At 49.4% G+C, this 21,396-nt stretch overlaps 1 protein-coding gene across 3 annotated transcripts in view; it reads left to right on the plus strand.

Annotated features, from left to right (window-relative positions):
- SPECC1L (sperm antigen with calponin homology and coiled-coil domains 1-like) overlaps positions 1–21,396 on the plus strand; it is a 99,071-nt gene that overhangs the window by 18,753 nt on the left and 58,922 nt on the right. For all 3 annotated transcript variants that reach the window (XM_006901410.1, XM_006901411.1, XM_006901409.1), the window contains 5 exons: positions 2,279–3,912; positions 4,967–5,174; positions 14,645–14,718; positions 16,246–16,421; positions 18,841–19,004. In XM_006901410.1, the coding sequence (XP_006901472.1) occupies positions 2,279–3,912; positions 4,967–5,174; positions 14,645–14,718; positions 16,246–16,421; positions 18,841–19,004 (2,256 nt within the window). The remainder of the gene's footprint in view (positions 1–2,278; positions 3,913–4,966; positions 5,175–14,644; positions 14,719–16,245; positions 16,422–18,840; positions 19,005–21,396) is intronic.

Below are 21,396 nucleotides of genomic sequence, written 5' to 3' on the forward strand. Positions count from 1 at the left end.
AACTTGGAAGTTCACATGCAACGTAGAGGTAAAGTAAGGAACTGCTTATGAGGTGTTCCGTCCATTCCAACAACTAAGAAATAGTGAGAAGAGTTGGGACCTCAGAAGGTTTTTTGGACCAATTAGTAGGCTCTGTGTCCAGGAGAAAATGAATATACTTACCAGTAACGTTAATGCTCACCCACAGCTCTTCTGGGAGGGTCTAAATCGTTGAAGCGTCCTCCTTTGTTTCCAGCTGGGAGCTGGGGCCTGTCAGTCCTGTCAGCCACGAGGACCTGATGTGGGCCACCTTGGCCAGGTGTCCTTCAGAGCCACACTTACAGCAAGTGAGTAGGAGCTTCCTCTCTACTCCCTTGCCTATCTGTGGCTCTCGTCTGTGACACTGTCTACTGAAGTGGCCCAGCTTTCCACAGTGAAAGCAATTCTGACCTCCTTTATTACCTTTGGGTGGCATTGTATAGGAGTAAGACTTCCTTTTCCTGACACAGGCCCTAAACTGGCAGCAATAGCTGCTCCAATAATTTTGGCTGTTCTCTGGTCTTTTCTCTTCCCTCTAGATCCCAGTTGTTAAAAGAGGGAAAAATTTAAGCAAATGTATAACAAATAAGTTTGAACATTATAATCTTTTAAGCTTAAGGCTAGAAGTATTAACAATATCATCATTTCCAATCCAGAGATACATGATCCAATGCAGTACCTATTTTCCATAAACGGTTTTGGTAAGAGGAATGTTGTAAATGTGGATACATTTCCACTATTCCTCCTCCATGCCACGATATAGTATTATTAGCTTGAGCAGTTATAAATCCATTGCCATCCTTACTCTAACTTAATTCTTTTTTTTTTAATTTAAATTTGTTATTAATTTCAGTGAAAATTTACAGAGGCTTTGGATTTCTATTCATTCATTGTTGTGACCTGTTTGATCCTTAATGTGCAATCACACTGTTCCCATTCACTTGGCTGCTGTGAATGCTGCAGCGGTTAACCCAGATGTGTGTATGTCTGTCTCTATCACTTTTCCTAGACTCCTAACTTGCTGTCCTCTGGGTAGACTTGTAGACCATTTGACAACTTTACCTCCAGATTTTTGAGGGACCACCACGCTGGTTTTCACAGTGGCTAGACGGTTTTGGTTCCCATCAGCAGTGGATGGGGTTCTGATAGTTCCATCCATAGAATGTCATGATCCAGCTCAGGACTGTGACAAGGGCGTGTATGTCCAGGTCTGGAAAGTGAATGCTGTTTGTGAGTGTTGTTAGGTGCCCTGTAGTTGATGGTGACCTCCAGAGACAGACTGTAACTTCCCCGCAGGGTATTCTGGGCTTACAGTGTTTGCAGAAGCAAATGACCAGATCTCAGTCAGTTCTACCGTGGAGAAGCTGGGGTGTTTGAACCACCAACCCTCCAGTTAGCCTCTGAACGCTAAGCCATCAAGTGCTCTTACTTTGTGTGCAGTGAGTGTGACGTGGTAAGCAGTTCTTGTTTATGTGGTTAGGTCTCTCTGTCCAGGGCACCCCCTGATCTGAGAACTCCTGCCTTTGGTCCTCTGTTGTGCTCCCTTTGTGCCCACCCACTGTCCCTTCCTCCACCATTGTCTGTCCCTGAACTGGGCCTGCCTGACCCCGATCCTGCGCCATCCCCATCCAGTTTGCTCTGGAAACCCTTGCCTCAGCCACCCGTTCAAACCCAAGCTTTAGGCTTTCACTTAACATGTAGAACCTTTTCAAAAGTGTAACATCTTCATTGAAATATAATTTGGAGTTTCTAAAACTTAGTTTTTACAAGTGTGACCTTTTTCACTGATAATTAAAAGTAGACTGTTCTTATGTTTTTGAGGAAACCAGGTTCTCAGGTAACCAAGAAGAATGTAACTTCTTTTAGTGTATAGTCCTGGGCCTGATCCTTCTAGACTACCTTGTTAACTAAGATGAATGCAGAGTCCTCAGCATGGAGTCCCAGGCCTCATCCCACTAGACCACTGTGTTACTGAAGGTGAATGTGGAGCCTCAGTGAGCGTACAGTCCTGCTAGACCACCATGTGAACTAAGATGAATATGGGGCCTCAGTTAGCATGTAGTCCTGGTAGTCCACCGTGTTAACTAAGATGAATGCGGGGGCCTCAGTTAACATGTAGTCCTGGTAGACCACTGTATGAACTAAGATGAATGTGGGGTCTCAGCGTGTCGTCCTGGGCCTCCTCCTGCTAGATCACCATCCTAACTGTGTGCCTTTTGCTGTTCTGCTTTGCCCTGAACCTCTTCCCTCTAACCTACAGGAACCAGCTCCTCTGCCAAGCGGAGCACATCCACAGGAAACAAAGAATCCAGCTCCACAAGGGAGAGACTGCGTGAACGCACCCGAATCCCCCAGAGCAAAAAACTCCCTGCCGCAACCCAGGGTGCCCATGACGTGGGACTGGCCAAGCGCCCCCGGAGCCGCACGGCTGCAGAGTGCGACGTCCGCATGAGCAAGTCCAAGTCCGACAACCAGATCAGTGACAGAGCTGCTCTGGAGGCCAAGGTGAAGGACCTGCTTGCGCTGGCTAAGACCAAGGACGTGGAGATCTTGCACCTGAGGAATGAGCTCCGAGACATGCGAGCTCATCTGGGTCTTGGCGAGGACGACCCCTCAGAGGGTGATGACAAGTCCGAGAAGGAGGCCGTGGCTACCCACCCACCCACCGATGTGGAGTCCACATTGCTGCGTCTACAGGAACAGAACGCCGCCATCCGGGAGGAGCTCAACCAGCTCAAGAATGAGAACCGGATGCTCAAGGACAGGCTGAACGCGCTGGGCTTCTCCCTGGAGCAGCGGCTTGACAGCTCTGAGAAACTCTTTGGCTACCAGTCCCTGAGCCCTGAGACCACTCCCGGGAACCAGAGCGACGGTGGGGGGACCCTGACCTCGTCTGTGGAGGGCTCCACCCCCGGCTCCGTGGAGGACCTGCTGAGCCAGGATGAGAGCACACTCATGGAGCACCAGCACAGCAACTCGCTGGACAACCTGGACAGTGAGTGCAGCGAGGTCTACCAGCCGCTGACCTCGAGTGACGACGCCCTGGATGCCCCATCGTCCTCTGAGTCAGAGGGCGCCCCGAGCATTGAGCGCTCTCGCAAGGGCAGCAGTGGCAACGCCAGCGAGGTGTCGGTGGCCTGCCTGACAGAGCGCATCCACCAGATGGAGGAGAACCAGCACAGCACGAGCGAGGAGCTGCAGGCCACGCTGCAGGAGCTGGCCGACCTGCAGCAGATCACCCAGGAGCTCAACAGCGAGAATGAGCGGCTGGGCGAGGAGAAGGTCATCCTCATGGAGTCGCTGTGCCAGCAGAGCGACAAGCTGGAGCACTTGAGCCGCCAGGTGGAGTACTTCCGCTCGCTCCTGGATGAGCACCACCTCGCCTACGCCGTGGAGGAGGATGTCAAGAGCGGCCGCTACCTGGAGCTGGAGCAGCGCTATGTGGACCTAGCTGAGAATGCCCGTTTTGAGCGTGAGCAGCTACTGGGCGTACAGCAGCACCTGAGCAACACGCTGAAGATGGCCGAGCAGGACAACAAGGAGGCCCAGGAGATGATTGGGGCCCTGAAGGAGCGTAACCACCACATGGAGCGGCTGATCGAGGCCGAGCAGAAGGGCAAGGCTGCCTTGGCCACCACACTGGAAGAGTATAAGGCCACCGTGGCCAGCGACCAGATGGAGATGAACCGCCTCAAGGCCCAGCTGGAGAACGAGAAGCAGAAGGTGGCAGAGCTGTACTCCATCCACAACTCCGGGGACAAATCAGACATCCAGGACCTCCTAGAGAGCGTGCGGCTGGACAAGGAGAAGGCAGAGGCCCTGGCTGGCAGCCTGCAGGAGGACCTGGCTCACACGAGGAATGAGGCCAACCGCCTGCAGGACACCATTGCCAAGGTACACTGAGGGCCAGAAGGGCTGTCACTTATGGTAACATCACTGTTGTTTTCACTGCTGTTTCTGGTCTGTGAGAAGATGAGGCTGGAGTTACCATCGCCATGGACATGTGCCCCTGGCCCTGGGAGTAGACCAAAGATTTTCTGTCTTGGTCCTCAGTGCCTTCTGGTCCAGGCCTCCAGGCCAGAGAGTCAGCACAGTGTGTGCCTCCTCATGTTGCCCCTAATGCTTGTCACAGTGGTAGTTTTTCACGTTGGGTTCTGTCATGAGTGACCATCATTTTTGGCATTTCCAGGCTCCTGTTGATGGGAGCATGTCCTCAGTCCTGATGGAGGTCCAGTCCGTGTCACACACTCCGCATCCCTGACAGGACCCTGAGCTGCATGCCAGGGCTCTGTGCCCATGTCCACATGATTTACCAATGCTACTGGTCACCTTGTAGTTATTGCTGTTTGGTGCAGTGGTATAGAGTGAGTCCTCTTGGTGTCTCTATGACTAAATTGGAATAAACTAGACCTTAATTTTTTTTTTTTAGTAATTAGAGATTCTGTTTATTGTGCTTCACTTGGAAGACAGGCTTGTGTGTCTTCTGTCTGTCTTGTCTTGGGGGGGTGGACACTATGAACTAATACTTGGACAAAGGAAGTATTTGAGAACTTGTTTGGTTTCATTTCTAATTTAATGTTGAGACAGCCACAACTCAGATGTCTTTTGTAGGTGAGCATGTTAGTCATTAACTACAGTGCATGCTTTCAGCCCAAACTCTGGAGAAGGGAAAAATTTCCAGAATTTGCTCATGAAGTCATCTCATGAATTTCACTTGTAGGTCAGTGGAGTTTGTGATGCAATGGCATTTGGTATGTTGGGTTGCGGTCTGAAGTCCTAAGTTAGAGAGATACAGAGCTTTTTCACAGCTCCTTACAGCTAATCCTGGCTGGTTCAGCTTCTGCGTAGTCACTCACACTTAGCCGTTGTCTGACAAAGTGTGCGTTCCAGCCAGGTTTGGTTGCAGGATTGGTTTCACTTCTCTAACAGACCTGTCCATGTTCTGTAGGTGGAAGATGAGTATCGGGCCTTCCAAGAAGAGGCTAAGAAGCAGATGGAGGACCTGAACCTGACCTTGGAGAAGTTACGAGCAGAGCTGGAGGAGAAGGAGACTGAGAGGAGTGACATGAAGGAAACCATCTTTGAGCTCGAGGACGAGGTGGAACAGCACCGGGCTGTGAAGCTGCATGACAACCTCATCATTTCTGACCTCGAGAGTGAGTGCTGGCACTGTCTCCTTCCTTCTGTCCAAGCAGGTTGCCTGAAGGAAATGTCTTCATCACAGGAGGGGAATCCCATACAGGCACGCAGCCAGCTGGCCGAGGCATGCGTCTAGTTCATGTGTCTGTCCTGTGGCTGGGACTGTGGTGTCCTAATCCTGGGGCAGAACTGCAGTTAGGAAAAGCACTCTGTGCCAGCCATCTGGGACACATGTAATGCCCTTGGTGCTGAAGGTGCTCCCCCGGTGCCCGCAGTGCCTCCTTAGTGCACCCCCTTCACTCCCCTGGCACTTCTGTGACATGCTCACTGCTCCCTTGGTGCTCTTAGTACTCCCTCAGCAATTCCTCAGTACTCTGCTCCCTTGGTGCTCCCTTGGTGCTCTCCATGCTCCCTTAGTGCTCCCTTGGTGCTCTTGGCACTGTCCGTGCTCTCACTATTCACTCTGTGCTCTGTGCTCCCTCAGTACTTCCTCAATGCTCCCTTGGTGCTGTGTTCCCTTGGTGTTCTCTGTGCTCCTTTGGCACTCTTTGTGCTTCCTGAGCGCTCTCCATGCTCCCTTGGCACCCCCTCAGTGTTCTTTGTGCTCCCTTGGTGCTCTTGGTACTCTTCACACTCCCTCAGCTCTCTGCATGCGCCCTCTGTGCTCCTTTGGTGTGCCCTCAGTGCTCTCTATGCTCCTGTGGTGCTACTCCATACTCCCTTGGGATTTTTCTTGCTTCCTCGGTGCTCCCTCAGTGCTCTTTATGCTCTCCATGCCTCTTCAGTGCTCTCCATGCTCCCTCAGAGCTCTCTGTGCACCCCTGGCACTCTCCATGCTCCTTCAGCACTTCCTCAGTGCTGTCTGTGATCCTTTGGGGCTCTCTGTGCTCTCTATGATCTCCTGGCACTGTCCATGCTCCCTCGGTGTTGCTTCAGTGCTCTTAGTACTCCATTAGCTCTCTTTGTGCTCCCTCAACATTGCCTCAGCTCTCTCCGTGCTTCCTCTGCACTTCCTCAGTGTGTTCTGTGCTCCCTCAGAGCACGCTCAGTGCTATTTGTGATTCCTCAGAGCTTTTTGTGCTCCCTGAGTGCTCTCAACACTCTGCTGCCTTAGCTCCCTCGTTGCCCTTTCAGTGCCGTTAGTGCTTCTTTGGCTTTCTTAGTGCTCCGTTGACACACTTATTGCTCCGTTGACACCTTCATTGCTTTCGTATTGCTCCCAGCCCTCTCCTGGGCTCTCAAGAACTTCTTGTCCTTATAACCATCAGCCATGTTGAGGCCCAGGTTCTGGCCCTGACCACCCTCCACACTAAAGCTCAGGCTTTGGCTTATTTGAGTTTTCTCTCCACCCTTGAATTTTTTGATCTGGTGGTGTTCAAATTCTAACCTTAGGGTTTTAAAATTTTATTTTGTTTTACATTTTCAAGAAATGTAGGGTTTTGGTTTGTTTGATTGTACTTGTGTGTTTTTTATGAAAACATAGCTAGTGCATTCTTCCAGCTGACACTTTGTGTGTGGTCCTCAATGGCGCTGGCTGAGTCCTCCTTGTGTTCAGCTTCTCCCATTGGTGTTCTTGCCTTCTCCTTTCCGGCTCTGCACCCCGGCTGTAGAAAAAATATTGTGTAGTTGGTCTCATAGAGAAAATTTCTTTTAAATGTACTTCTCAGTGGTGTGTTGTATTTTAAAAAAGCTTAATGAGTGAGTGATTAAATTCAAAGCTGACTTTTGGGGTGAGTTTTGCTTTCAGGGCTCAGGGTGCCCCAGGACAGTGTTCTTGGAAATCCCGGTAAAAGGGACCCACATTCTCTGAACACTAAAGGGTGTGCACCAACAGTGTTTGGAGGATTCCTCCCCTGTCAGAGGCCCAGAATGCTTAAGCATTTTAAGTTCTTTTTACACTAAAAAAACCTCAGAAGGAACTTTAAAAAGCTTTTATTCTGTAATTAATTTGGACTTGCAAAAATAGTACAAGAATTGGTAGACATTTTGATAAGGAGTGGGATATTTGTGCTGTCTTAAATGTCTTTTCCCAGATGACTGATTAGTTAGTTGCACGTGAGGTGAAACAGCAACTCGGCAGTGGGGAAGCCAGGCCAGCTCTGACTGACCACAGAGGGACAGCCAGGCCGTTGTCCGGCTAGAATGGAACCAGAGTTTAATCACAGAGAGAAATCCAATAAGAGATGCCTGTTCTGCCTTAGAAGATCAGGTGTAGGCATGCACATGTGTTAGAAATACCAAGCTCCCTGTTAACACAAGATCAGGACTCGTGCCAGTTGAACGTGACATTTGTGTCTGGACTGAGCCTGGCACTGCAGGGAGGCACTGTGGATTTGCAAGAAAGCAGGCAAATGGATGGTAGATTAGATAAAGAATCACATCAGGGTGCGTTTGTGAACTTGACAGCAGTACTGTGCTCACACAAGAGCCATTAGTATTCTTAGGGACCACGGGCTAATCCATACCCTCAGACAGACGAGAAGAAAAATGATGTCTGGCCAGCCAGGGCCTGCGAGCTCTGCTGGGTAGTCCATAGGGACATGTGCTGTTAACCCAAAGTTGTTAACCTTGCTGGTGGTTCACATCTACCAGCAGCTCCCAGGACAGATGGGAAGCCTTCTCCCATGCAGTGTATAGCCTCTGGGGACCGACTCGGACTTTGGAGCTAGAGACAGTGATAAACTGTCAAGATAGGCTGACCTGAATAAAAAAAAATAAATGAATAATTATGTTAACTTTTTGCTAAATTTAAAATGATTTCCAGTTAAAATTCTTCGTGTCCTTCATCCAAGAAATTGGGTTATCCCATCTTTATAAAATGAAATGACCCTTCTGTCTCTTCTGGGAAAGCCTGGTGAAACAGAAACTCCAACTTTTTGACAATATATGGCTGACATTGAGAAGAAAGGGAGACTCAGAACACTTAATTTGGCTCATGCAAACCTGCACATAGACTGAGAAGCTTTTGTCCAACACAGAGCAAGGGAACACTGCAGGATTTAAAATCAGGAAAGGTATGCCCCGGGCCTGGAGCCTTTCTCCATATCTATTCAATGCGAACCAATCATTCAAGCAGCTGGACTGTAAGAAGAATGTGGCTTCAAGATTGGAGGAAGACTCATAAACAACCTGCATTATTCAGAAGGCACAACCTTGCTTGCTCAAAATGAGGAAGACTTGAAGCACTTGCTACAGAAGATCAAAGACTACAGCTTTAAATGTGGATTACATCTTAACATCAAGAAAACAACAAGTCCTCATTACTAGACCAATAGGTAGCATCATGATAGATGGAGGAAGGATTGAAGTTGTCAGTGATTTCATCTTATTTGGATTGATAGTCAACACTGATGATAGCAGCAGACAAGAAATCAGAAGACAGTACTGCATTGGGGAGATCTATCTAAAGAGCAGAGATGTCTGCTTGAAGACAAAGCTGCACCTGATGCAAGCCATGACATTTTCAGTTGCTTCTTATGCGTCTGAAAGTGGGACAAAGAAAAAGGGAGACTGAAGAATAGACACTTTTGAATTGTGTTGGGGAAGAATATTGAATATTCCATGGACTGCCAAAAGAAGAAAAACCAAATCTATTTTGAAGTAATTGCAACCTGGGTTATCCTTAGAGATAAGGATGGTGAAATATCATCCCACGTATTTTGGGCATGCTGTCAGTAAAGGTTATTTCTTGGAAAGGGAAATCACGCTTGGAAAGATAAAAGATGAGAGAAAGAGCAGAAGACCCTCAACGAGGTGGATCGACACGGTGACTGTAACAGTGAGCTCGAGTGTGTCAGAGAGAATGACGGCACAGGCCAGATTGGTTGTTCATAGGGTCACGTGCAGTCAGCTTGATGGTCTCAGCCAGTGAGGACCCTGTGGACGAGGTCTGCTCTGACAAGCGTGGCCATCATGGACGGATTCCATGCGGGCACAGCTGGGTTGCCAACAGTAGCAGGAGCTGTGACTGTGAAAGGGAGACACCTTGTGGTGACTGAGCTGGTATCTGGAAAGCTGTTACATGACTGAGTTCTGGCCAAAATCCTACAAATTATTGCCAAGATGAAAATTATGTTCACATCATGTAGGTTTTAATTACAAAATGGATGAAATAATGAATAATTATCCTTTTAGCCATATGGTTCCTCTTTATAATTTTTTTAAAAGGAAATATGAAATATCAAGAAATAGTACAGTTTGATGGGGGGGTGAGGGAAATTGGAAGAATCTGTTCTGAAAAACAGTGACTAGTATAATAATAAAAAAATTAAAGAAAAAAAAATAGTGAACGGATAATGTGAATATTGCCCTATTAGGTACCATTGATCTTGTCCAAGTCAGAACCCCTGCACCACAGTGAATCCCCGCTCATCTGGGAACCACCATGGCTGCTGTGTGATCCACTTTCCCTAAACCACGTTCCTTCCTGGGCCCTCCCAACAACATGTCCCCTGTGTGAGATGCAGCCTCTCATGAACAGTGCACATACAGTTTTCCAGACAGCTTGCTAGCTCTTTTGGCCGTCTGTGATAAATTTCATGTTCTTCGTCAACACCACAGTTCACAGGCAGCTGGTTGTTTTTTGTTTTTGTTTTTTTGTCTTCTTATTTTGTTGGATAACTTTGTCGTGTGAATGAAGCAATTAAAAATGCCATGATTTGAGTACGGAGCACCTTACTCTTTAATTGTCATCCTTGCTCTTTTGCATGTTAACAAGAACTTTGACAACAGATTGGCCCTGTACAGGATGTCGTCTGATTTCTTGACTGCTGCTTCCATAAATGTCTAGTGGGGTCCTAGTGAAATGAAATCTTTGGTCGCTTCAGTCTTTCTCCATGTCTCACATTGTGGGCCATTGGTCAAGTGGTCAGAGTTGTCTTTAAGTATCATCAGTACAGGCCTCCAGTCTTGTTGGTTTTCTGCAGACATTTCTGGACTTCCTCACATCCTGGATTGTTCATTGTTGACATTGTGCAGTATTTATCTTGTGTGCACAGTAGGTGTCATAGCACAACTCCTCCATGTTTTAGTACACACCTTCTAAAGAATCTCCGTACAAGCAGCAAATGCAAATGGGGGTGGCTGAGTCTGACCTCTGCTGACTCCACAGCTGGGAACTGTCCCCATCAACAACATCCACAGTAGCAACTGATAGCTACAAGGTCAGACGTGGTCTCCCATGCTCCTGCACCCATAGCCACCAATTCTAACACCAGTTTTACTTGTAACTAGCTGTCTCTGAAATTCTGCGGAACCATACTCACAATTATGTGGTCTGATTGTGGGGTTTATTAGAGAAGTCAGTGGGCCACAACTCAGGATGGAAACAAGCCGCAGTGAACAACCCATAACCAAATAGTCCCTCAGTCCACACAGTGTTAACAAACTATACAGAAAGGCAACACTGTACAATGACCATACAGCCCCTCAGACCTCCAGCAAGCTTGGGTGAACGTCCCATGGAGCAATAGTCCCAAGTCAGATACATACAGATAAACTTGCAGCAGTCCCATATCAGACCAAATCTCAGCGCTTCAGTCCAAACGACAACTGCTCATCCTCCAGTGACCTTGGGCTAAGTCAGCAAATCCTGCTGCTCCCATGTGATCTTTCCCTGCTGAGGTTGCATTGCTCTTAGGTAGCTCCCGGGCTGAGGCTCATGTAGCTGTTGATGCTGTGGGAGGACCAGGTCAGGCAACTCTTCTAAGTTCTCAGTCCTCCCCATGTTTACTGTTCACTCTGTCCTTGTTGATGTCCTGTCCTGGTCTGTGATCCGTGTTCTAGGTGCTGAATCTTCCCCATGTTACTGTTCACTCTGTCCTGTACATGTCCTGTCCTCCGGATCTTGTGATCCATGTTCCAAGTGCTGACTCCTCCCAGTGTTACTGTTTGTTCAGTCAGTCCTGGTTCATGTCCTGTCCTCCTGATGCTGTGATATGTATTCTAATGACTGACTCCCCCACCCCCAAGTGTTGTCATCCTGTTTGATTCTGTTGAAAGTTATGTAACAGGGATGAGTCACATGAAGGATGAGAGGGCAGTCTGTGGCCCTACCCTTTGCTCACCTCTTCCATCAGTCCAGAGCGCCTGGTCGTCATTGTGATTATTAGTGTTGTTTTTCTGTCCCTGACCTCCCTGTGGTCCTTGCAGAGTGGTAGCTGGGTGCCATCTGGTCCTCCCTTTCTAGGGTCATGATGTCGTGTTGAATGGTGCTTGAGTGTGTGGACTCATTGTTTTCACTTGTCTTTATTTTCTGCACTCTGTTCCCCAGACAGGGCCTTGCACCTTGGGCTGTTTCTGTTACAGGGAAGAGGGTGGACGTTGTCTCTGTGGACAGGTTGTGCCAGCTGGCCTTGGTGTCCCCATGGCTGTGGTGAGGCCCAAGTGGTGACTCTCTTCCTGACAGTGTTGGGACTGACGTCATATTACTGACGTAGCGCTCTGCCTCCTGGATCTATGTGCAGCACATAGAGAGGTTCATGCCAGCTGCTGTCAGCCCAGATGCATATGGTCCCTGCCAGTGTGTTGCCCATGTCCGTCTGTCCATCTGTCTGTGTGTCTAGGACAGTTCTGAAAAGAACATCATGCTCAGACCCAAATGCAGCCCACTGCCATTGGGTCAGATCCAGCTGGTGGTTGTGTGTACCCATCGGGCTTGGTGGTTGCAGTGCACCGTAGTAGCAGGAGCTTCTCTCAGGGAGCGTGGCCACTGGGTTAACTGTGTACTTTACAGTGGATGCTGCCTCCCACACTCCCAAACTTCACCAAAGGGAAGATACTGCAGTGAACCTGGGACTTCATTGATGGGAGAGGGTGTATGCTGTAAACCTGGGTGGGACTTCACTGATGGGAGAGGATGCTGCCATGAACCTGGGACATCACTGATGGGAGAGGATGTTGTCTTGAACCTGGAAAATCACTGATGAGAGACGATGAAACCTGGGACCTCACTGATGGGCAGACGCTTTAGTGAACCTGGAACATCACTGATGGGTGGATGCTTTAGTAAACCTGAGATTTCACTGATGGGAGAGGATGCTAATGTAAACCTGGGACTTCACTGATGGCTGGATGCTAAAATAAACCCAGACCTGTCATGATGGCTGCCTCATGTCTTGTGTGGTGCCCCAGGCTTATACTCATTGGTTATGGTCACCATAATCCACTGCCGCCTGGACAGAATTTCACAGAGCTTAAATCATCTGACCCGCTAACCTTTGAAAAGTGGACATAAGTCTGGAAGGATGTACCCCAAGTGTGAACAGTGGGGTCCTTGTCTCTTTGTTTCCTAACTTTATGACATCAAGTGTATGTGACCTCCAGACTCCAGAATAGGATTATGGATCTTCTTTAGGGAGGGGGGATGAAGGCTCGTGGGCTCCCCATCACCCTTTCCCCCAAGGAATTCCCAAACGTGATCCCAGCAGGAGGGCCTCCACTCCCCTTCTTTCGGAACACCCTGGTGGTCTGTGAATAGTACATGTTCAGGGGACACAGGCTGGCTGCCCTTTGGCCTTGTTTGCCCATGATGGTTTCCAGGATTCCGATGGGAAAGGTTGCTAGGAGCACTTGTTGTTTAGGTCCCCAAGTCCTGGGTGACCCTGGGCACCTGTCAGGGAACCTTCACCCACATGCTTGTGGGCCAGGGACAGGGCCAGCGCTCGTGCACCAGGAGTGCCCGGTCCCTCAGAATGAGAAGACCAGACCTCTGCTGGCATGATCACAGAGCCCAAGAACAATACCTCACCTGACTGCAGGGGGAGAGTAATGTGCAAGCAGTTGAGCCCTGCTGACCTCCTAACTGTGAGGTCAGTGGTCCCAGTATACCAGTGGCTCTGGGGGAGAAAATGGACAGTGCCCTCCTGTGAGCCACAGGGAGGATTCCCTGACTCAGCATCGAATAAAGTAGCAGCCCTGTCCTTGTTCTGTGCTTGGTGGAAGGTAGCATTTCCACTGAGCAGACAGCAGATGGCAGTGCCCACACTGTGAAAACAGAGGGGTGAGCACCCCAGCACAATCTGCCTGTGTGTGACCTCTCCTCAAACAACAGTTCTGACCATGGGAATGGATGGTGTGGACAGCAGTCATTCCACTGCTGACCGCTGGGTGATGTTGGACTGGACAGGAACCATTCTGTTGTACTTAGAGTTGCCATGAATCAGGGCCAAATCCACTCCAGCTATACTTATTTCTGCCAGAGGGCATGGTTACTCCATTTCAGTGCCTCCTGTGGGCCAGGCTGTGGCTGTGCAGACATGAGGCTGCATCCCCAGGCCCTGAACCCCCCACACCCTACCTAACCCCCGAGGGCCCCCTCCCCAAGGCTCAGATCACCCCAGACCCTGATACCCAAGGTGTCAGCAGAGATGAGTGTTTGTGTCTGTCTGTGTGTGTGAGAGAAAGAGAGTGAATGCGAGAGAGCGAGCTCACGTCCTGGGAGCGCACAGGGACCCTGTGGGTCTGTGGGCTGGGGCAGGAGAGTTGCGAGCTTTTTCTGGAGTGTGGGAACCTGGTGGGTGGTGCACAATGTGTTGGGCTGCCAGGCTTTAGGCTGGTGGTTCGGATCCACCTACCCTTCTTTACGGAGTAGAGGGGCTCTCTCCTCGGTGGTTTGCAGCCTCAGGTCCTGATGAGATTGCTCTGGGCTGGAATTGACTTGATGGCAGTGTTGGGCAAGGGAGTGACTGCTGTTTTACTATGGGTGGTGGGTTGTGGCCAGGGTATGGTGCCCCCACACATGCCTTTCAGAAAGGGGGAGGTGTTGCCCCCCCATGAGCTGGCTTTCCCATGTCAACCTGGATCCTGGGGGCCCGGCTTTTCTGTGTCTCCTTGTCCTGAAAGGAGAGTTCATGTGCAGGAGAAGTTGGAGGACCCATGGTGACACAGTGGTGAAATGCTCGAGTGCTGTCCAAAAGGCCTGGGGAGTGACCCCACCAGCTGCTCCTGGGCAGGCTGACCATCTGTCCCCTAGGCTGCTGGGGACACAAACGACTGGGAAGCAGTGGCTTTATTTTATAGACAAGTTCTTTATTTTGTAAAAAATACTGAAGAAACAAAATGTGTAAAATTGTGATAATTGTACTAATTTGCTGCATCTGTGGAATCCACTCCAGTGTGTAAATGGCGTTGGCATAAAGGTCTTGGGTTACAAACACCTGTGTTAATGGCTGAGTGGTGGGTGTTGGATGCCTTTGGGTCGAGTCTGACTCCACGCAGCCCTGTAGACCTTAGTAGCCCATTACTCTTGACAGGTTAGGCAGCAGTGTATGTGTTCCTAACAACTGGGTTTATTCACTTTAAAGCAGGTTTGATCTAGGATTGGCTACAACTCTTTCCTTACTTAGGGCTTTCTTCAGATGCGATGCTGAGTAATGACGGGAGCTAATCATCTCTTGTCTGTGAATGTCATTTGTGTGTCTGTCCTGGTACAGTGGTCCTTTTGAACACAGTTCAGCAGTTAATGTATCATCATCTGTGGTCTTTTCAGATACAGTCAAAAAGCTCCAGGATCAGAAGCACGACATGGAGAGAGAGATCAAGACGCTACACAGGAGACTGCGGGTAGGGCGCTGCTCGGATGTCCCCTAGAGCTGGGAGGGAGAGACTGTGCATAGGGTGCTGCTCAGGGTTCCCCCAGAGTCAAGAACAAGGGAGAGACTGCGGGTAGGGTGCTGCTTGGGGGTCCCTCAGAGCTGGGGGCAGACTGTGGGTAGGGCATTTCTTGAGGGTGTCCCAGAGTCAGCGGTTAGGGAAACTGTGCATAGGGATTGCTCAGGGGTCCCCCCAGAGCTGAAGGGCATGGGGAAGACTGAATATAGGGGGCTGCTTGGGGGTTCCTCAGAAGCGGGGGGTAAGGTGGGGTAAACTGTGGGTAGGGTGCTGCTTGGGAGTCTCCCAGAGCTGAGGGGGATGATGGAGAGTTTTGGGGTATGGGGCTACTCAGGGATCCCCAGAGCTGGGGAGAGACTGCGGGTAGGGCGCTGCTCAGGGGTGCCCCACAGCCAGTAGGCAAGGGCCAGCACACCTCCTCCCCACCCACAAGGTTCTGTTGGATGGCAGTTAACTGACATGATCCCGTGCTATGTCACTCATATTGGTTAGCCCTTGAAACAAGCATCTCTCTCGGTCTTGCCAGGGCAGTGCTGTCCAGGTGCTCACCATGGCTGGCTGGCTGGAGGCTGCTCCACTGTCCACATGCCCTCCAAAAAGGCCGCCACACGCTGCCCTCACCCCCTGCCCACATTGTCCCGGCTGGTGGCTGCTCCACTGCCCACGTGCCCTCTGAGGAGGGTACCTCATGCAGCCCCTTGGCCTCCTGCCCATGCTGTACCAGCTAGTGGCCCCTCCGCTGCCTGCCTGCCCCCTGAGAATGCCACAGTTCACCGCCCTTACTACCTTGCCCACGTGGGCCCACTGGATCTGGTGATGTTTATCTTCTGTTGCTTCTTCCTTTTCCTTACTTGGGGTTTTTTTCCCGCCCTTTCTGATGTAGATTATTTATAGTTTCTCACTGTGAATCCTTTCAGTGGAATTCACATACCATTTGTGTATCTTGCTGAGTCTTCTGGAAGGTAAAGCTTTGTGAATTTTGCACAATGAGTTTGATTTCAGAAGACTCACTTTGCAGTTACATGAGGAGGGGAGGTGGATCCTGCTGTCATCACCAGTTACTGAACACAGTGCCTGGTGCCTTGGTGGCCGGCCAGCTGGAAACCCTTCCTCTCGTCAGGAGTAAACTAGAACCCAAAACCACTTCCATAGAATCCAGTCAACTTGTACTGAGCCCATAGGACACAGTAGCACTGTCCCATAGGGTTTCCACGTCAGGAATCTCTGGAATCTGATGGTGAGTGAATGGTGGGTTTGAACTGCTGACCTTACACTTAGCAGCTGAGCATCTCAAACAGCACCACTACGGCTCCTTCATTAAGCACTGGGTCGTCAGTGGGTGATATAATGACAGTGCTGTGGAATTAGATGAGATAGTTTGTGGAGTACAGTCCTCACAGAAGCCTAGTCCTAAACATATGGCCTGCTTTCAACGCCACTTTGCTTGTGCTCTGTGGAGTGAGAATTCCTTTTCCACAGGAAGAGTCTGCAGAGTGGCGGCAGTTCCAGGCTGATCTGCAGACTGCTGTCGTCATCGCCAATGACATTAAGTCTGAAGCCCAGGAGGAGATCGGCGACCTGAAGCGCCGGCTCCATGAGACTCAAGAGAAAAACGAGAAGCTCACCAAAGAGCTGGAGGAGATCAAGTCACGCAAGTACATGCCAAGGAGCCAGCGAGGGGCTGTTGATGGAGCCTGGCTTTGGGGTGTGGGGTTCTGGGAGCTAGTGATGATGTGGGGGAGCCCGGCTTTGGAGTATGGGGTTCTGGGAGTCAGTGGGGTGATGTGGGGGGAGCCCAGCTTTGGAGTATGGGGTTCTGAGATACAGTGGTGCTGTGAGGAGAGCTCATCTTTGGGGTGTGGGGTCCTGCAATGAAGTGGAGGTTGGTTTAATTAAACCTGAATCTAGTAGAAGGCCAGTGACTCTCCGGCATGTTGTCTGGTCCCTGTGAGGCAGCACCACTGGAATGGTACCTTCAGGGTCCCTGTTGTGGCCAGTGAATAGACCTACCTGCTGCTCACTGTTCAGGTACAGCCTCATGTGTGGGATGGGGATTCAGGGACAGACTTGACCCATCCTGGCTCTGCCACTTGAGAGCTGAGTGATGCTGCCTGGGCCCTCACATTCCTGAAGCACAAGTTTTCTCATGGGTACGAGGACCAAGTGAGGGGAGGACCAAGCGAGGCCATGCCGGCAATGTGTATGGTGCTGGGAGACAAGGTTAGAGACACACAGGGCCTCCCACCCCTTGCTAAGGCTTGCTCTGGCTGCACTTATTCCTGTGCATGGCCAGAGTAGTCCTTTCCCATCCGACTTGACCATCGGAAACGTGTAGACATTGTTGAAGAGATGGTGTTACCACATGGCAGAGCTCAGCATGAGAGCCGTCTGTGCGTGTGGCAGTGATGCGTGTGCTTGGAGTAATTCCCAAGACTTTGACAAGGACATTTAACACATATGAGAGTTCTCCTCCTGTCCCGTGTGGGACCCAGGATCAATGATTGCTGAACCACCTTGCTACTTCTTGTGGAGGTCATGGAGTGAGAGAGATGGTGGTTCTTTCTCTATTTGTATAAAACCTGTATTCCCAATGTGTGACTAGAGATGAGGTCACAAAAGTGTGTAAAGAGCCATTCAGAATGTAAGACTGACCAGTAGATTTTAATGGGCAGGTCAGAAGTTCCTTGATAGAAGTGGGTAGGGAGGTCCAGATGCCACTGTTGGTGTTTTGTGTAATGTAAAAAAACACCCTAACAAAAACTGTGCTTATCTGAACAGACTATGAAAATAGCCTTTCTTTCCCATGCGTGTCTGGCTAAGGCTTGATCTTCATATAGCAGCCTGGGTGCTGGAGCAAGCCTGAAAATCCCACTGTCCTCTGGGAGGACATACGTGAAAGAAGTTTGCAAGAATGTTACATGTTGCTGTTCTTTTTACTAAATTTTTGTTTTGAAAAATACAATAATTTTTCATAAGCAGATGCCATTTGTAGTAAGTCCTGGCTTACTAACGAGTGAAATATTTTAGGTATGTTTTTCATTTGATTTCTCACTTAAAATTGAGGGCCCTGACCAGTCTCTAAGGGGTAAAGGGGCCCTAACACCAGAAGTTTGGACGTTTGCTCTTGTTGACTTTTTACTGAGACCTCTGATTGATTAGTTTGATGAGGCTTGAGGCCCCCACCTGCTGCGGAGGCCACCAGCCCCAGGACCGTGTCCTTAGAACTGGCCGCCTGGGACTTCCTTTGAGTTGCAGGACATACACCATCTGCAGCTGGAATCTTGCTGTACCCCAGAGCTGGTGTGTCATCAGTTCTTCATACAGGAGATGGAGTTGATTTTTCAGATGACTCTTGATCTGTCATGCCAAAGGGTATCTGGGAGTCACGTTACTAATCAGAGTCTCTGCTTTTTTTGTTCTTTGTGGAAATTCTGTTTGGAAACTACAGCAGTTTCATTGCTTTGCTTTTTCATGGTGTGCACTTTGATTTTCTGGCTTTACATGGCCACATGTACACGCGTGCTTCCACAGATGAGGTACAGACATGTATGTGTGCAGCCGAGTCACGGACCTGTGGGACAGCTGCCTCTCCACCAACCAGGTTGCAGATACCCCATGACAGCCACCCTGGACCCCCATGATGGCCCCCTGACACCAGGTGCCCCATGACGGCCACCTGGGACCCAGACGCCCCGTGACAACTACCCGACTCCCAGGTGCTCCAGGACAGCCACCCTGGGCTGAGGCACCCCATTGGAGTCAGTATCTTTGGCCAGGCAGCTCCTGTTCCAGTGCTAATTGATGGCACATGTCATCGCCTCATGCTAACCCATGGAAATGAGATTTGATGGCTACTTAACCTACTTAGGATAACAAAATATAAAGATATAAATTTCTTTTCTACAATGTGCCAAGCATATGCAAGCCTTAGGCTAGGTTCTGTGTCCAGCCCCACTGATCCTGCTGTCTTGTATTTTCAGCAGATACTTGCTCATGCTTTGTGGTTAGATGAGAGACCTGGTTGTCTTGACTCGCATGTGTGCGTGCATGTTCTGATCACCGTGTCTTTTCCAGGCAGGAGGAGGAACGAGGCCGGGTGTATAACTACATGAATGCAGTTGAGAGAGATCTGGCTGCCCTACGGCAGGGGATGGGGCTGAGTCGGAGGTCCTCGACGTCCTCGGAGCCCACCCCCACTGTCAAGACCCTCATCAAGTCCTTCGACAGTGCATCCCAAGGTACTTTTTCCACATGGTACCCACAGGAGATGGCTGTTCCATTACCCTGTGTGCTCAGGGCTCCTCGCTCCACTCATTTTCTCAGACGGCATATGTTGCTAATGTGTTAATTTCCACAGGATGTGCATTTTAGTGAGAGATTTGAGATCTCTGCCCCTTTTTGATCAGGATTTCTCTATGGAATCTTTGATTAAAATGTTCAGTGACAGTAGTTGGTACCAGGTGGTTCTTAGAGGCTCCTGGCCGAGGGGACAGCTGTCTGTGGACTCAAGCAGCCACAGGTGCCCTGTCCTCCTGTATCTTGCACTCTTCCTTCCTCTGCTGCCCTGGTGAACAGGGACCATTTGGGTCTTGAGCACCAGAGAGGACCAGAAAGCACTGATGTCCCGTATTCATGATGTCCCATGAACCTCCACACCACAGACAAAGCCCTCAAGTTCCAGGCTGTACGTGAACATGCCAGCAGCCTCAGGCACTTCTCTTGTCACTGTGGCCTCCTTTTTTTACATGTGCACAGTTTATGGGGCAGCACACACGGTGATGTTAGTACACCCTGATGGAGCTCTGGTCTCTGTACCTTTGCACAGATTGAGGTCACTGAGCTCTGTCCGTTATGGCAGCATTCATTGGACTCTCAAGTGATCCTGTGTGTTGAGCTGTGACCCGTTCTCTGTGCGTGCTGTATCGGGTTTCCTCGTTCATCCCCATTGATGGACATGTAGCTTGTTTACACCATCTTTGAATTGTGAATATTGCTGCAGGGAACATTGGTGTCCAGCTGCTTTTTGGGTTTCTGTTTCTGAGTGGAGTCACTGAGTCTTGTAGTTCTGTTTTAGGTTTCTCAGGACGATTAACCACAGTGGCTGTACCATTTTTGTATCCTCAGTAACAATGAACAATTTCTCCACCTAGATAAATTCTTCAAATTTCTCCCCCTCTAGCCAACATTACTTCTGTCTGTCTGTCTATTTGGCATGCTGGTGAGAGAGATGTTGTTGTGGATTTGATTTGCATCTCTTTGACGGCTAATGAGGAGCCATGGTGGTGCAGTGGTTAAATGGTGGCTGCTAACTGAGTTTGCCCATTTGATCCCACCAGGTGCTCCAAGGGAGGGTGTGACGGCCTTGCTTCTGTGGGGATGACAGCCTTGGTCCTCCCATGAGGCAGTTCTGCTGTGTCCTGTGCTGTTGTGTACTGTTGAGTTGGAACCGACCTGTAGCTGACCCTTGAGTGGGTTTTCAGAGGCAGTGAGGCAGTTTTCATTGGCTGGCTTTGTCCCGCGAAGCAGCTGGTGGATTTGAAAGACGCACCCTTGGACTGGCAGCAAAGCTTCTTAGCATTATTAGTCCAGCAGAGCTCCACCCTGTAGGAGTGGTATAGGCTGCGAGGTATGATTCTGAGTTTGATAGCGAGTGATGTTGGACATCTTTGCATGTGATGGGGGTCATTTGGTTGTCTTCTTTGCTGGAACGTATGTTTTAGTCCTTTTCTGACTGGGCCATTGTCTTTGTTATTTTAAAGTTTTATTTTTTATTCAGATACACAGTTTCCAAAGATATCCTTCCTCTAGCTTGTCTTTTTGATGAAAAAGTTTTTTTGAGAGCTGGACAGTGAATAAGGAAGACAGAAGAATTGATGCGTTTGAGCTGTGGTGGTGGAGAAGAGCACTGAACATCTCATGGGCTGTCAAAGAACAAACAGATATGTCTTGGAAAGGGTGCAGCTGGAGTGCTCTTGTGATAAAGTTTTGGCTCACATACTTTGGGCATGTTTCTAGGAGGGGCTGTTCTTTGGAGAGGGACATGATACTCGCAGAGGCAGAGGGTCAGAAAAGGAGAGGAAGACTCTCGACCAGGTGGACTGACACAGTGACTACCCCAATGGGCTCTAGTATGTAAGGAAGGGTGAGCATGGCACAGAATTGGACAAGGTTCAGATCTCTTGTGCATAGGTTCCTATTCGACCTGACAGCACCCAACAGTGAGAAAAGGTTTTGTTTTTTTTTTTTTAAGGTTTTCATTTTTGTAAATTTCCCTTTATTTTGGGATTTTTGCTGTTTTCATTTTGCTGTATTAGTTATTCCATTGTTGAAAACGAGGCTTGACAGTGTTGAACCTGCACTTTCTTCTGAGAATTTTGTATTTCTGATTTTCACAGTTGGGTTGTAAATTAATTTTTAACTTTGCTGAGTGAAGGGAGGCGTGGGTCCTGTTTGTTTTTTGTGCATGAGGAAATCCACTGTCCCAGAGCCACTTACTTAAGAACTCTATTTCCTCACTGAATAGATTGATTAGTTGTTGTTGTTGTTGTTGTTGTTATGTGCCGTCGAGTCGCCTGCGACTCATAGCGACCCTATGTACAACAGCCCTAAACACCGCTCTGTCCTGTGCCA

The sequence above is a fragment of the Elephantulus edwardii genome, unplaced genomic scaffold (genome assembly GCF_000299155.1).
Source record: "Elephantulus edwardii isolate Elephantulus edwardi_28Jun2011 unplaced genomic scaffold, EleEdw1.0 scaffold00325, whole genome shotgun sequence".
Taxonomy (NCBI): Eukaryota; Metazoa; Chordata; class Mammalia; order Macroscelidea; family Macroscelididae; genus Elephantulus; species Elephantulus edwardii.